Source organism: Lissotriton vulgaris, chromosome 1_1 (genome assembly GCF_964263255.1).
Source record: "Lissotriton vulgaris chromosome 1_1, aLisVul1.2, whole genome shotgun sequence".
Lineage (NCBI taxonomy): Eukaryota > Metazoa > Chordata > Amphibia > Caudata > Salamandridae > Lissotriton > Lissotriton vulgaris.
The window spans coordinates 570644718-570661696 of record NC_141685.1 but is presented as its reverse complement, the minus strand read 5'-3'; the positions used below and the strand labels follow the sequence as shown (position 1 = coordinate 570661696).

Sequence of the window (16979 nt, the reverse complement as noted above, 5' to 3'; positions counted from 1 at the left end):
TACGAAAAAAAAAAAAATTTCAAGACTATGTATAACTTTGGTCCTTCACTGAGAGCTTTGAATTGAGATTGCTCTTTGTCCTCAGGTGCGGAGTTCAGCCTAAGAGACCGAGCTGTAAGTTTAGACTTGTTGAAATGTTCTGTCCTCACCCCATATTCTAAATGATATGCCTGCTGCATTCTTTGTTTTATTGCGTTTGTTCATTTTTATTTCTGTAAAAGTAAATTATATTTTGTTTTTGTGCAACGTATCAAGTTCATGACTGACCGAAAGCTCCATTATTTATTTTTTATTGTGCACTATACTAAGTGTTAATGAAAATAAACTCTCTCTGGTTGATGTTTTGGTCAAATAATTTCTATACCCCATTCCTTTACATCATGTTTTCACAGGTACTCTGGAAGTTAGGCTTATGGGCTGTCGAGATATTCTGGATAATGTTCCTGGTCGATCAAAAGCCACCTCCGCTACTCTTCCCGGTTTGAGTCCAAGTGAATCTAGATCATCATTCATGAGTCGAACTAACAAGAATAAAAGTGGAAGCAGTCGAAACCTCATGAAGGCCGATGATATTTCAAGTTCAGTAATTTCAGTTAATTTTTTGAGCAATAATCCGCTGCCTTTCCTGGCTGTGCATTATTGTCATTTGATTTCTATTATAAAGTAAAAAAAAATGTTCAGCAAAATATGGGGTGGCAATTGTGAAAGGCTGGACCATCTAGCTTGTTCGAGAACAGAAATTATGAAGTGTGAGGTTTTAAATCTTTAAAAATTGAGTTCCTGAAAGAAAATTTTAAATGTTAATAAGGAATTGATGTTACTGAGGAGTGGTTTGTGCTGTACTTGTGTGTGAGGTAGGAATTTGCGACCTTATAGGATTCAGCACAGTTAATGTAACCTTGTGATCTATACTACAAGACATTACAATTATGCATAGAGAGATTTCAAATACCCTTGTACTTCTGACAACATAACTCATTCATGTAGAGTTAATGGGACAGAAATACTTTACATCAGTAGATTTGCTCAAAACCAATCCCGTGTTAAAATAACTATTTCTACTGACTCAAAGTGTTTGCTGTCACAGGGTTAAACACTAGCATTTTGTTTTCTAAATCCTCTTATGCCTTTAAGCTGAGCTGTTATATTTTCCTTACAGATGAGGTCTGTGCTGTGTTGAAACTCGACAACACTGTTGTTGGTCAGACAAACTGGAAGCCTATTTCTAACCAGTCATGGGATCAAAAGTTTACACTGGAGCTGGACAGGGTGAGAAGAATATGTGGCACTGAATCATTTTCATTATCGGACATTTTTAAAATATTACATTTCTTGTTTCTTAAAAGTGCATCAATTTTACATATTTACATGGCAAGGAAAGCCTCACCAGTAGTTTAACTTCGTTTTCTCATTTATAACGCATTTGTACTCTTAAATCAAAGTACTTGCTGCTCTGTAGTGCCTGGAGTTATTGAAATGTAATGCTGAAAGGGGATTTTTTAGAGTTTTGAAATGCTCAGCTGATTCTGCACCTGTGACCTAGTAGTAAAACATTCAGGGGTGCGTCCATTTTATATCAATAGGTCCAGCATGCCTATATTTAGAACGATTTGACTATCCTGTTTTAGATCTTATGCATACCTCTCTATTCTATTGGCTATTACACAGCTTGAAATAGGAGTTGAAAAGAAAGAACAGTAAAAATGTCTGTGCCTTTGGCTAAAGAAATCTTCACAAGTCCGTTTCATCTTAATTTATGGCTTTGTAGAAATTAAATAAAGGTTTTAGATAAGGTTACAAATGGGAACAAACTCCAAGCAGCTAATATTGTGGTTCTTAGCATGGAATAACTTGCCTCTGACAGTGTTCTTGTCTTTTCTCTTTATGCACATGGATGAATGGCCCATGGCATATTTGTTCTTAATGAGGTGGCCATGGAACCGTGTACATCCAAGATCAGAAGTGGAAAGCATAGGGACAATTTATTCACTCATTCAGGGTTGTATTAGCATGGGCTGTCAACCACAGCAATTGTGATGTAGGTATTGAAAGGTGACTCAATCTAGGAATAAATCATAAATGTTGTGCTGGGTGTGGGACTGAACCACAACAGTCAAACACAGCTAGAGCAGGCTTCCAAACACGAGTCTGCATTGGCACCCGAAGAAATCCTTGCATACATACCTATGCAGACTACTGCTTCCAACACCTTCTGACCAATTACCTTCATTGCCAGCCCCTGCTGCTACTCCCTTGAATGTTTAAAACCTACATAGCCTAATGTGTAACCTTAGGAAAACCGCATGCTATTCTGACTGCTGTAGTTGAAATGTAGACTCATTCCTCCACCAGATTGCTCGGGTCACTGCTCACGTTTTCTGTAGCAACTGTTGGGTTTGTGTTTTTGCACCAAATCTAGTGGCTTCGTAAAATTCTTGTATTCATATTTTACACCCACTTTGGCACCAAATCCTACACTGCCTACATATTTTCAAATACTGCTGTGTCGCCATGTGTGAAACCATACATACAGCATTCTTTTATCAGAGTCTTTGAAATAAATATTCCTCTGCACTTGTAGCCATTCTCTGTCTAGGTACTGATGTCCTATACCAACTGTCCGAGACACAATTGAATAAACTCAGTGACTATAATATTGCTATGGTGAACTTGGTTTTTTGTCTAAATGTATTTTCTTCTGTTCTTGTTTGGAAAATAGGGTCACCTTGTCATTCATCAAGGTCCAGAATTAAGATAAAGCATTAAAAAAATATCTGTTTGCTTGAGCAGCAAGTCCTCCTCTGCAAATTCAATTGGTGAAGATAATTAAAATTTACTGAGGTGCTCTTGCTCCAATTCAAAACCAATTAATCTAAATTATTCAAGAAGAAATATACTTATGGAATTAAAGTGGCCTAAGTATCAAATTAGAAACTTAGAATTGGACATTGAACAGAATTCAAGGGTTAGTTCTTGTCTTGTACTACCGAAACAAATGAGTTAATATACATTTGTAAACAGTGAATGGTTTGTATGTTTTTCCATTTCAAACTGAAGTTCATTTTGAAGCTGTGAGTTAGTTAATCTGAAGGGGAAAAGTAATTGGATAAATTAACTGAGACAGGTCGTCCACATGTGTCAGATCAACTGTGATTGTGTTGATGGTCTGTCTTTAAGCAGCAGAATAGACGTTTTTATAAATGAGGCAACTAAGTGTAAGCCATCAAGGCTGTTGTAGGAGTAATAGTTTTCTATTTGGGGCATCAAATCCAGAGTCTACTCTGAGTGTCATCCATTCTGGGGCAGGGATGGTTTTTTCTATAGAAATATTTGGGCATAAGACATTAAACAGTCATTCTGAAAGTTGCATCACTGAGAGCTTTCAGAGGAGCAAAGTGTGTCCTGTGACCGACGGCCTGCTTGTATATCAGTTTAAAATGGCACAAAACAAGTATTTAAAAAGAGTTTATCAAATGCATCATGATATGCACGATTCTGGGTGTCTTCCAAGAGGATTGTATCAATTGGGGAAATTCTGATCTCCAGCCTGGACAAAGTGTTTCCTCAATCATAGAGGGCAATGCCATCAGCCAAATGGGGGACCACCTATTAGAAGGCATAGAACTTATGAGGCTTTTGAGACTTCTGGCATCCTGCAAAGAGACTATTCCCCATGCCATACTCCGGGTGTGCTCTCTCTTCCTTTTCAAATAAATAAATAAATTAGTTGTAGGATTTTGTATTGTTGAATGAACCTGCCTCTGCCTCGCTAACTTGGACCCAGCCTAGTGGTGGTGGGAGCATCCTACTACCTTTTCAGGTTGAGCCTTCTTCACCCTGCCCAATCCACCATATGCAAACTTCAGAGGATCTGTTGTGTGCATACTTAAGGGATCTGTACATTAGTGGCTTATGGGATCGATTGATTCATCTCTCAGCTTAAATATCTTGTAGCTGAAACCAACCGTGCTGGCACTGAAAGCCTTCTTGGCAAAGATGAGATTCAAAGTAGCGATGATAAACATTGACAATGTGTTACTGCTTTTTACATGAGAAAACAAGGAGGACCCCAACCAGCATCACTCTTTATTCTATTTTCTAATTCTGATTGACCATAGCAGCTTCTCCCTGAGCAGAGCCCTTTTGTGCATCCAGCCCTAACCAACCTCAACATATCATTCCTTATGAGTTACATGTTGTTCACTGTGACTCTTCCACAGATACACTGGATGTCCTGGTGGTTGCAAAAAAAATTGAGATTCTGCTTTTGGCCTGTGCCAAAGGCATGGATTCCCTCACTATATCAATAGATGTCATGACCTTAGTTGGACATTTGGCGGCCTTTCAGAACAGTGCTAGAGAGTGTCTTTACACGTCGAATGAGGCCATAAAAATTGGTCACGTCTGCCCCGGTTGGCTGATATTTTCCAATGACCCTTGGGACCGGAACCTGGTATTAGAGAGGCTGATGCCCAATCATTTTGAACCACTGGCCTTTGTGACATGAAAATGCTTTACCAGAAGACTTTCATCTTAATTACCATAACCTCGCCCAAGTGGGTAATTAAGCTGTAAATGCTTCATATTTCAGGAGCATTCAGCATAGTCCACCGTACGTGGTGCTTCCGAGGACTCACCCCATCTTTGCTTCAAAGGGTGTGTCAGAAATATTTTTGAATGAGACTGCACTTGCAACAGTCCTTCCATAGCCACATGCATTGTTGGCTGAAGATATACTACACAACTTGGATATGAGGCACAATTAGGTTGAAGGTTTCTTAGTTTTTTACCGAGCACCTGCTCATACTGCCTTACTCGTGTGCTTGAAACATATTCTCCCTGAGCAATGCAAAAGTAAGTGTTTTTTTACTAGTTCAAAGTTTCCCCACTTAGTCATTGCTTCCTCCCGCTCTAATTCGTGGTTGCAATGGAGTATATCCACACATTGAGAATTAGAAAGAGCTAGAATGTTAAAATAAAATAGTTACATTTATGGTGACTTATTGTTAGTCCTTAGGTTCTTTCCCATTATCAATATCCCCCCACCAACCCATACCCCAATGGCTAGAAAAACACAGACTCTTTTAGAAAGCCTTTCATCCATCGGACGTCAATAAAATAAGTACCATTGAGTTGGGTAACGATAAACATCTGTTATTCAGCGCCAAGATGCCTACACTTCGCAAATGCGTGTTATGTTGAAAGTGGGCAATAATACATGTGTGTGATTCATTATGCATCTCTCTCATGGGGAAGTTTTTGCAACAATCTAGTACCTCAGCCTGGAGGTAGGGATACTTAAATGTGAATAATGGAAAAGAGCCTATTGATTAAGGGGCTGAATACTTGGTCTCTGCATTTTTTACCTTAACTCTGTCACCCTACCCAACCTCTTAAGTTGCTGCTTCCCGAACTGGTATCCCTGTGGGCAGAAGCCGAAATTTGTGGATGGAACTAAGAAAATCCTCTTTGTTCCTGCGTCCCTTGTCATTCTGGTGGGGCCCAGCAGCTCTTACCAGTCCTATCGGAATTACAGGGAAGTAACGAGCCCTAGGAGTGACCGAACTACCGTAAATCTTGCTTTATCCATTTACTGCCCGAGTGTGACAAAGTTTAATGAACACCTCAAACTATATTTTTTCCATCTAATGCGCTTCCTGTTCGTGGCTGAAATGTGAATCGTGTTGTGCCTATTCTTTCGGAAATGCAAATCTTGTTTAGTTGCATTTTTTGTGGGATTCCAAAATTCTGAGAAACTCGACAAAAGGGTCTTAGGGCCAGATGCATCAAGCATCCATTTTGCGATTCCTTATTAGCGAAAAATAAGGAATCGCTAATAAGGAATAGCAAAATGGAATGCATCAAGCAAACACTACAAAAATAGCGATTCCTTAGAATTCCTTAATTGCGACTCGCAAATTGCGAGTCGCAATTAACGAATACCTCCCCATTCATTCCTATGGGCCTAGAGGCCCATAGGAATGAATGGGAAGACAATCTCAATTTGCGAATCGCAATTAGCGATTCGCAAATTGAGATTGCGAGTTCAATGGTGCAGGGGTGTCCAAAGGACACCCTGTTGCACCCCTGAATTTGATCTGTGCACATATGTTGCGCACACACATGCCCTTAGGGCATGTGTGTGCGCAACATGAAACTTTGAAAAATGCACAAAAGTGCATTTTTCAAAGTTTTTGAAAATTACCATGAAGTTGTACTTTGTGGTAATTTGCGTGCCCTATTAGCGAATTCGCTATTTTTGATACTTTCATGCATTGCATTTAAGGAATCTCAATTTGAGATTCCTTAAATGCAAACAATCGCAGTTTAGCGAATTCTCTATTTGCGATTTTTGCATTTGGGATGATGCATCCCAAATGCAAAAATACCGGTCGCAAAGGGGCAGATTCTGAGAATCTGCCCCTTTGCGACCGGTTTTTAGCTTGATGCATCTGGCCCCTAGTGGAGACGTCCGTCAGATTAAATCGCAGTTAATTTCTTGAGGTGGTTTGTGAAGTTGCTAGAAATTATTCAATAAACCTTAGTGCTGTTTCAGATGCTTCAAAAACCCCTAGGAAAAGTGTTTTATAAAATTAAGGTTTTGGTTTACTATCGGCATGAGCGTTCACTAGACAATTGTCACAAATTTCTGGTCAGCAAGAGTTAGGGCACTACTAAAGTTAAAACTACTGCTGCCCCGCAACCCTCCCCCCCCCCCCCCCCCCTCCATATTTCTTCTTTTTATTGCACAATGTATTGTTGTGGTTCACTATTGCATTTCATCTGCATTAAAATCCTATTATACAATTTTATTTCAATAAAAAAATTACGACTAAAAAAACGAAATCTACTGCTGCATCTTTACGTTGGGCGAGTAAAGCAAAAGAGACCCAATTGATGGACAGAATGCAGAACAAATCTAAACATTCACCCCCAGTCAAGAGATCCGGAATAAACCATCATTCTTTTGCTCACCATGCAACCCCAGTTCAGACCTGCCCATATGCAAATCAGTCTTGACCCTGTGTCATGGGAACAGTCGAGCCTGAACTGCCAAACCAGGTCATCCCTGGACCGGAAATAAGCATCCTAGAACCGGTTTCGGGGCTCACCCGTCATCAGCCAGGATAGCTTGAATCCAGTGTACAGTGAGCCTGGGACCCACGTTTGGGCATACCTGGCTTACTTAGAGTGAGTAAGCAAAAGACACACAATTGATGGACGTTGGCGCATTCTTACAAATGGAATCTGCGAGTGTGCCATATAGACTGCTGTTCATAAAGGCATAACATGCTTAACTGTTGGTATGAATTCACAGGCCTATCTTCACACACCGCATGGTGACAAAGAAGAAAACATTACTAATCTGTAGCTCCGAATTCTGTGCAGCTTTCGTGTGGCGCTTACCAAGGTGCTCACCATAGCTTCTCTTATTAGCTTCCAGAACTATTCCTTCTTCGCTGGTTATCTGGTTCACTATTAGGAAAGGTCCATTATACCCTTGAGCAATGGTTGTGTAATGTAGTGTTGGCATATTAAAAGATACAACATACTCATCTGCTACTACGTAATACATCCAGCTTGGGAATTCATAGCTGCATTTAACTTGTTCGTTTTCAATAATTAAACAAGCTTTGGAAATGCAATAGGTCTCGCATTATTAAAGTTTGAGCAGTTGGCATTGAAAATGGCAATGTTAGTGCTAGTTATGGAATTGCAATTATACTGAAATACAATCACATGTAATGCGTAGGTGTATTAAAAAGTTAAATGATAGATAATGGTGTTGAAGAAGTAGTTAATAAATATTGATGTATGTATTTTGCATCTTTTTTTGAAAATCTTAGTTATGCAATGAGTATGTACGTGAAATATGTGTTTGTGACTTTGATTTGCAGTTTGCGAAAAAGAAAACACGTTTTGCAAGTAAAAGATGTTTATTGATATTGAAAATGCAAACTTTGTTTAATGACAGTTGTAGGTAAGAGCACACATTACTAAATTGGAAATATTGCAAACTTTGAATAAGCATACAGTTGTAGGTAAATGGCCAGATTACTACAACTGACCTTATAATAAATACAGGAAACTTTATTCATTTTTTTTTAAAACCAGCAGTCGGTGCATAAACACGCACTTTGAATGTATAGTTCTTGCTTACGATGAGCAAGGCTGGCAGTAAAAGAGACTGCCAGCCTTGCTTCTCATAAGCATGGACTATAAGTACAAAGTGCTTGTTTACGCACCGATGCAAATGAATAAAAGGAATTGTCATTTACAATGCCGATAGCTCAAACTTTAATAATGCAAGACCTATTGCATTGCAGGATGCGGTGCACCCCCAGGTTCAACTAATAACCATTGACAAAGCCAATGGTCCTGCCTTGTTGTAGGTATGATGCCACTCGTATATCTGGATGCAATGACAGAAACATCAAAATACAAGTCGGGCGGCACACCGTGCTAAACACAGATTTTTAGCTTAAGTGTTTTAAATCAAGCCCTTAATTAGAGTGGCCACGCCCCTTAACGAGTCCTCTCGTTTTTTCATCCCACTTAAAGCCCTGACTATAGAGCTTAGAGCGCAATGTGCGCGCTTGGCGCCCTCCTGCTCCACTGCTCTTCCCGAGTATAAGTGTTGAGTGCTTTGTGCCGCGTGCACTACATACAGCGCTACAGTACAGTAGCACAATGACACACACACAGGGCTGCAGCCTGCGGGATGAGGTGCACCCCCAGGTTCAACTAACAACCATTGACCAAGCCAATGGTCCTGCCTTGTTGTAGGTATGATGTCATTCGTATCTCTGGATGCAATGACAGAAACATCAAAATACAAGTTGGGCGGCACAACGTGCTAAACACAGAATTGTAGCTTAAGTGTTTTAAATCACGCCCTTAATTACAGTGGCCACGCCCCTTTACGAGCCCCCCTAGTTTTTTCATCCCACTTAAAGCTCCAATGCTCTTCCCGAGTATAAGTGATGAGCGCTTTGTGCCGCGTACACTACATACAGCGCTACAGTACAGTAGCACAATGACACACACAGGGCTGCAGCCCGCGGGATGAGGTGCACCCCCAGTTTCAACTAACAACCATTGACAAAGCCAATGGTTCTGCATTGTTGTAGGTACGATGTCCCTCGTATATCTGGATGCAATGACAGAAACATCAAAATACAAGTCGGACGGCTCAGCGTGCTAAACACAGATTTGTAGCTTAAGTGTTTTAATTCACACCCTTAATTACAGTGGCCACGCCCCTTTACAAGCCCCCCCTAGTTTTTTCATCCTACTTAAAGCTCTACTGCTCTTCCAGAGTATAAGTGATGAGCGCTTTGTGCCGCGTACACTACATACAGCGCTACAGTACAGTAGCACAATGACACACACACAGGGCTGCAGCCCGCGTGATGAGGTGCACAGTTGTGTGCCGTCGTCTCAGACCTAGATTCCATAACAACCGCCCGGGATGGGGTGCACTTCACGCGGAGCCGAAGCATCCCCTGCGCTCCACTCCATAGACGGGCGCAGGACGCAGGCGCTGCCCTGTAGAGGAGGCACCGCTTCCTACCCGCGCTGCTTTCGAGGGAGGGCTTCCTGGCACGTGAGATCACCAAGCGTGCCTTTACTTAGTTAGCGAAAGGAGGCGCCTACTTCCCAGGACAGATTAATGTTCGCCGAGAGAGGCTGAAGCTTGAAAGCACTTTCAGCTTCTTGCAGCACAGATGCCTCTACCCAAGCAGCCAGAGTCCTAGGTTCTATTGGGGGGGGGGGGTTCTCCCAGATGTACAGAGGAAGGTTGGGTCCCTATATGCTTGTCGGCCTCCTGAGCCGCACTGAGGGAAACTGAAAGCAATTGAGGAAAAAAACAAAGCCGGGAGTGGTGCGCGTGCCTTTCCTGACATGTGCTTTGAATTATCATGCACGAGTCTGGCCCGATAATTGAAAGCAATATGTCAGGAAATGCGTGTAACAGACACCAATAGGCCAGGGGCGGAGCTATGCGCCCGCCTCTGACCAATGGTATGCTCGCTTTAAAAAAAAAAAAACACGTGAAGGTCAATAGCAGACCGGAAAGGAAACGAGCGTGTGGAATTTGTGGAATTTACAGGTCCATTTTTAAAACGCCAGTAAAAGGGCTTTCCGCTCGCTTCGCTTGCGAGCCCTAAAAAGGAGTTCTTACCTTGCAAATGGACTCCTAATAATCTAGTGCCGCTGAGGAACCGCATTCAAGAGTTTACTTGCGCACACAGCCCCGAACTTGCACAATTCCCTCCATTTTTAGAATTTATCATACTTTAGATCAAACAAAACTGATGACAGAGCTCTTACTGCTGTGTGCTTTTAATGTATTTGCATATTGAACTTGATTTCATTCTGTGTCTTATATTCACCTAATTTTTAATCCACACGCTAGTAATGGTCGAACGTGATAACCGTATTTTTGTGTTTGCTTTCTTCGAGTGTAGTGTAAAGTAGTACTGGTTACATTCTCCGAGTGCATGTTCTAAAACTAATCATCGGGGATCTCCATTTATGTTTGAGAACAGTAAAAAATTGATTTTAAAAACTTCTTTCCATGATGTGTAAGCACCTTTTCAAAAAAGTTCAACTGAAACTCTAACTTTAATGTATTTTTTTTTCTTTCAGTCACGTGAGTTAGAAATTTCGGTGTATTGGAGGGACTGGAGGTCTCTGTGTGCTGTGAAATTCCTGCGGTTAGAAGACTTTTTAGATAACCAGCGACATGGGATGTGCCTTTACCTGGAACCACAGGGCACACTTTTCGCAGAGGTAAAAACACATAAGAATACACAAAAGTTGCACTTATTTACTGCCAATTTTGTTAGCTTGTAATCTCCCTGAAACCTACTACAGGCACTTTTATATAATGCATCTGAGCGTTCGTTCAGCCATTTTAAATCGGCACTAATGCTTTCCAGTTACGTCTCATCTTACCTTTCTCGCTGTTTCTATAGATTTTAACTCGTACTTACCATAGTTTGTGGCAAAGGTCTGCGGCCATCCACGTTTGTCATTATCCTGTTTTGCAGACTTGTATAAATGCGTCTGCACCATTTTTAGGGCAGAACATTTAACGCTAAAAAGTGCCAAATGGTTTAAAAAGACATGTAGAATTTCTAATGTGGATTTGGAATATCACATAAACACATGTAACCATCTATCTTTCTATATTTCCACTAAATAGCAGAACCTGGAAAACTGCTGTACAGTATATAAAGTATTCTTTCAAATATGATACATTAACAGAGGCTTTGTTTTTGTTTGCTGTCGTCTACATACCGTGGTTTTCTCAAATGGCTGTTTAGGCTTCAGTGACCTGCTTCTCAAACATAAACCTACTGCCTCATTCGACCCGGTTCTTGGACTCCTATATACAAATGCGGAGTAAATATCGGGACTATCTTTGAAATAAAATATTTCCTTCAAAAAGAGTAAAGGCTTCCTTGGCCCAGAGGACAACTCAGCCCCATAAAATCATTGGATTACACAGCTCTCTGGAGCAGGTGCACCAACCTACTCAGAAATCTAACGATTTTAGAAAGCGTTTGCTAAGGGTTGTACAAATAAACTGCTACACAAATTCCTGGGACCAGGTCGGGTAGAGAGGTCCTCGATCTGTGGTTTAGAAAGGACACGTCCTCCCTAATTCATATACTCATAACCAATAATAATGTCCCTTCAAAAAGTGGTGTTTTAATCCTCCAGTGGTAGAGGAGAAACAACAGGTGGGGGGTTCCTGGGTGTGGGATGGTGAGTGTCTCAAGTAAGATTTACTGAGAGGATCTGATGTATGGCCAAGCCGTTGTTACGGGTGGGAAGGGAAAGAGTCTCTTTTCTTTTTATGGCCCTCACTCACTCTAGTGAGACGCTTCATCATTGGGCTCTCCCCAACTCCTAAAGGTCGGGGTGGGCTCAACCATCTTCCAGGAGCACTTCAAGATAAGCTGTATGGGGGCGTACCATTAAAGATAAAATTCCTCTCCCACTCCTAAAGTATTCTTTATTAGTGGCGTGTGAGGGAAGGTTAAAAAATATACTACAATCGGGTATCAGGATGTTATGGTCCTATGACCCTAGAATAAGCACCACCATATTTCAGCCCTCCTTAGCTGCCCTAATTAAGTTCTGTACTTTCATCTGGGTGGGACGTGAAGGGGTTACTTCCCCCAGAGACGTGAGTGCACACACGCTATTTACCTAGGGCACTTCTAAGTGTAAAAATTTGGAACAAGCCTAATACTTGCCACCGGTTTTGGATGAGGGATTACATATATATCTATATATATATATCTATATATATATATATCTATATATATATCTATATATATATCTATATATATCTATATATATATATATATATCTATATATCTATATATACATACAGGGAGATGTAATACACACATTATTATGTACATTTTGACCAATGTTAACATTAAGTTACCATCTTCACACGGTCCCCCTTGGAGCCATTGTTATGACCGGGCCAGGGTATCATTCACCCCACCAAAATGTTGTTAAAATCATGCTGCTGTGGTAGTCATACGTGGTTCGCGCTTGGTATGTGCACTACTACTGTGACTTTCACAAGTGCTATGGGTTGTATATGCATGCATTATTTCATTCACAGTAAACTTACATATTTACCATCGATTCACCTTCTCACACATTCAAATCCACATCAAGAAAGATGGAGAGAATGTAATCGAGCACCTTAGCCTCCTTCAGGCATCTCAAGCGGCCTCTCGATTAAAAGGGACAGGAGTCATTTACTTCGTCAAAGGTCCTGCCCTGCTGAAACCTACTTGTTGTTGAGGTCCCCGGCTTGTGCAAATGCTTTGTGCCGGTTCTGTCGTTAAGTTCTTTTCCTTGTGCGCTTCTTGGAAACCCCGTGGAAGAGCTTGACACGCCCATTTCGCGGAATGTATCTACACATACATAATGTGGCCCTAGTGCGAGGGAAGGGGTGCATGATGGGGATTAGAGACACGGTACAAAAGGGGGTGGTGATGGACGGAGCATCTGAATCAATCAAACACTCACACCCAGTCAAAAGATCTGGCTTTAATCCATCACCGTTCTTTAGCCCACTCTGCCACCCCAGTTCAGACAAGGCCATATGCAAATCAGTCTGACCCTGTGCCTCATGGGAACAGTCCAACCCGAACTGCCAAGCCATGTCTTACCTGGCCTGGAAACAAGCTTCCGAGGACCGGTTTCTGGCATTCCAGCGTCTTCATCCTGGCTTGCTTGAATCCAGTGGCAAAGTGAGCAAGGGACTCACGTCTGAGCATACCCTGCCACACTTATGGCGGCCAAAAGCGGTACAAAAGGGGGTGGTGAAGGACAGAGCATCTGAATCAATCAAACACTCACACCCAGTCAAAAGATCTGGTTTTAATCCATCACCGTTCTTTTTCCCACTCTGCAGCAGCAGGCAGGGTGTATGCATGCTGTCTGTGCAGTGTGAGAGCAGAAACGGTCAGGAATAACTTGGTATCTATCGGATGGTGTGACACCCGCTGACCGCCCCTAACACACATCTGGAGTCCTGCGCCCTGTGTCAGATTGTGGCTTTTTCTAGCAGTTGGAAGCTGTAAAGGCACGCTGTGCAGATGTTTGTAAGGTGTGAGAGATCGCATGCAATAGTGCTTTCTGCAGGCAATGATCATGCCGATAGTCCCAGGGCTGATCTCCAGAGCCCACAAAGTACACACCCATATAAGTATATACTGAAGTATATACAAGATGTCTTAAATGCTTGACCTAAAAATGGTGGGAAGGGGTTAACAAATTAGTAAATATAGCTGATAATTTCACGATGCTTTTACACAGCAAGTATACCACAATCCCCTGAATCCTTCTCTTCATTTTCATCCAAATCTTAGTAAAACATAGTGTGCACATTTCAGAAAAGCCCCTTACTGGTTACAAGGACTGCATATTTAAATGGCCGCAAGATCAATTTTTCTCAGCTCTTTTATAGTCTGCGCTAGTTATCTGATCTGATTTATTTACTTGATGACATTAGGGAAGGAAACAAGCATTGGAAATGCAATAGGTCTCGCATTAGAAAAGTTGGAGCTATTGGTTTTTTGTAAATGACAACTTTTTTTATGTGTTGGTCTTGAAAATAGCAAAATTTATAGCTTTGTCATTTACAATGCCAATACTTTTAACTTTTTCAAATGGGACACCTATATCATTTGTAATGCAACATGTTTTGTATGTACGTGACTTACATGTATTCATATTACAAATACAAATGGCTTTTAATTTTTTAAAATAATTAATACTTAAATAAAAGTTCTTGTAATTTATAATAGCAATAGCTTAAACTATTGTAAATAACTTTTGTGAAGAATATGTTCAGTGTATTTTATTGTGACGAAAATGCAAGAACAGAGGTGAAATATTTATTTTACAAATAACAATGGCTTTTATTTTTTTTCCGAATAATTAATACTTAAATGAAAGTTATTGTAATTTATAAAGGCAGTAGCTTAAAGTAAATCCAAAAATAAAAAACCATAGTGTAATATGGAAACATTTACCGCCGAACTGAGAACAATGTAATGTGAAAGCTCTTCATATTAGTACACAGACCTTCTAATGTTGATTAAGTGCACTATAAAAAGAAAACTCAAAGGAATAAATCTGTGTCACTCGAGCCCTGCGATGGGGAGAGTGATTTCCATATTTAGAGCATTACATTAATAAATGTCACGAGCTTTGTCTCTTGTGCCCGTTTACACAAGCGATTGAGGCATGGTCTGTGGCAAGCGAAAAACAAGGGGGAGGGGCATATCTGTGCCCAAAAAGATGAACCCCAGGACCAAACGCGAGGCCACCCCTTGATAAGCTGAAGGTCTGGGATCATTGGGAGTGTGTGGGGATGATTGCTAAACAGGACGTTCTAAATCCTTGTTTTGAGGTAATGTCTCTGTGCACAAACCAGCCTGCAGGCGCTGCAGCCAGGTCCTCTCCTAAAGTGATTGTAACATGGAATCTGTGAAGCAGAGATTTGTTTTATTGTATTTACTGCCCTGGAGAACCGGGTTTACAAAAGGACAACAGAAGGAGAAGGCCATAAAACGAGCCAAGCGTGTAATGCCCAGTGGTCCGGCTTGCAGCAGGCTGTGCTTCTCTGCACCACAAAGGAGCCGGCTAATGAGAGGTGCAATGCAGCCTGGAGAAACGCGAGAGACGGCCCGGCGGCCGTCAAAGTGAAAGTAAACATGTTAAAAAAAAATAAAAGTATTTTAACTTGTTCTTAGCTTTGTGCGCAGTGCACAGATATACATTATCCCCTGAGAGGCTGTTTTCCCGAAAGCTGTCTAACACAGATAACAGAGAAACAGTAGCTTTTTGGCAGCTATAGACTGTCCTGCTAATACTGCAAGGCCATTAGAAAGAAAGATGTAAAGCACCCTGTGATGGAACTCCTGCTCAGAAAGCAGGCCAATAACCACGGAGAAAGGGATACAGTACGGCAGTCGCCCTCGAGTGTGGGGAACTGGGATGGAGTCTCGGCAATGACGCTGAACATCCTGTGATCCTGGGCAAATCAATTAATGTCCCTGCGCCTTACAAAAATAAATGTGTGTCCTCATGTAATGCAACTGGTGCTCATGTAAAGCGCTCTGATTCCGGTCAAGTTAGCGCTATATGAAACTCTATTAAAACAAGCCAATAAACTACTCCACAGATAAACATGTAGGAAATGATGTCATAGAAATTGCCATAACCAGTCGCAGATTGAGAGTCATTTATTCATTTGTGTTCTTTAATGTGTGCCACACTTCTGGGCGGTTGGGGCACAGATTACATGAGAAAGTAAACAAAGGAAAAGATGTGAGGACGGGTGAATAACCATGGCAGTAAGCTGAGCGCATCAATGCGCCTGCTACGGGGACGGGTCTGTTATTAAGGTCACAGGGTCTCCGGTAGGACAAAATTGTAATTTCTCCACCAAGTGATGCGCTACATGGATATCACAAATCAGTCATGTCATGAATTCTAAAAACTTGTGTTTTCACTCTGGGCTGACTGCGGGTGACAAGCTTTGGTTAGAAGCCCCGCACTTCCTTCTAGGGTGGAAGAGGAGAAGTGCTGCGAGTGCGGGTTGAACAAGACTCACAGGGCTGCAACCAGGGGCGCCGTGAAATTACACTGCGATAAACTTAAGCAGTAGACTCTAAATGCTAATGAGAGACTTCCTTAAACAAGAGACAGCCTGGCGCCGTCAAAGTGAAAGTACGGCTGGCAAAAACAAGACGGAGGGAGAGAAGGGGAGGGGGGAGGAGAAATGCGACACGGCGGGCAGGGGAGGGGGCGAAGCGGGGAGAGGGTGTGAAAGCAGCAGGGGCCTGAAGTGCGGCTGAGGGAACTGATGTGCACGCGCTTTTAAGCTCAATGCGCATGCGCATTGAGCTTGAATTTCACGGGCACTGCAAGGAATCGCCACGATTCCTTGCAAGTTGGTTAAAGACTGTTTAAGCCCCCATAGTCTCGCGAGCTCGATGCGCATGCGCATCGAATAGCGAGACCTAAAAAGGGCTGCACTGGTTCCCATAGATTTTGAACCTGTTGTCTGTAGGTGGCATTCATAGATCTGCAGTTCAGTGTAAGTGCCTAACCCACTCGGTTGTCTTTCTAGACAGGTGCAACAAATAACATCTCGAGTTCAAATTCTGTTACTGTCTTGGACCCAACATGTCCATATTCATGAAAGTTTAGTGTCTGCTAAGTGTGTCTAACTCCCCACCCCTAATAGACTCGGCTGCTGGATGTTGGCCAGAACGGGAAGGGAATAGGTTTTCTCCCAAACTATCCCGGATTAATTGCAAACATTGTGCCTTACTCTTTCAGGCTACCTGTTACTTGCCCTTCTCATCCTTGTGTCCCGCCATTATTTACCTGCAGACAGGAGACCACCAGGTTGGGGTGGGGGG

General features: G+C 41.8%; 1 protein-coding gene across 2 annotated transcripts in view; it reads left to right on the top strand.

Annotated features, from left to right (window-relative positions):
- The window catches only part of PKN2 (protein kinase N2), a 674671-nt gene that overhangs the window by 272639 nt on the left and 385053 nt on the right, over positions 1–16979 (top strand). For both annotated transcript variants that reach the window (XM_086953970.1, XM_086953971.1), the window contains exons 7-9: positions 393–578; positions 1160–1269; positions 10654–10797. In XM_086953970.1, the coding sequence (XP_086810096.1) occupies positions 393–578; positions 1160–1269; positions 10654–10797 (440 nt within the window). The remainder of the gene's footprint in view (positions 1–392; positions 579–1159; positions 1270–10653; positions 10798–16979) is intronic.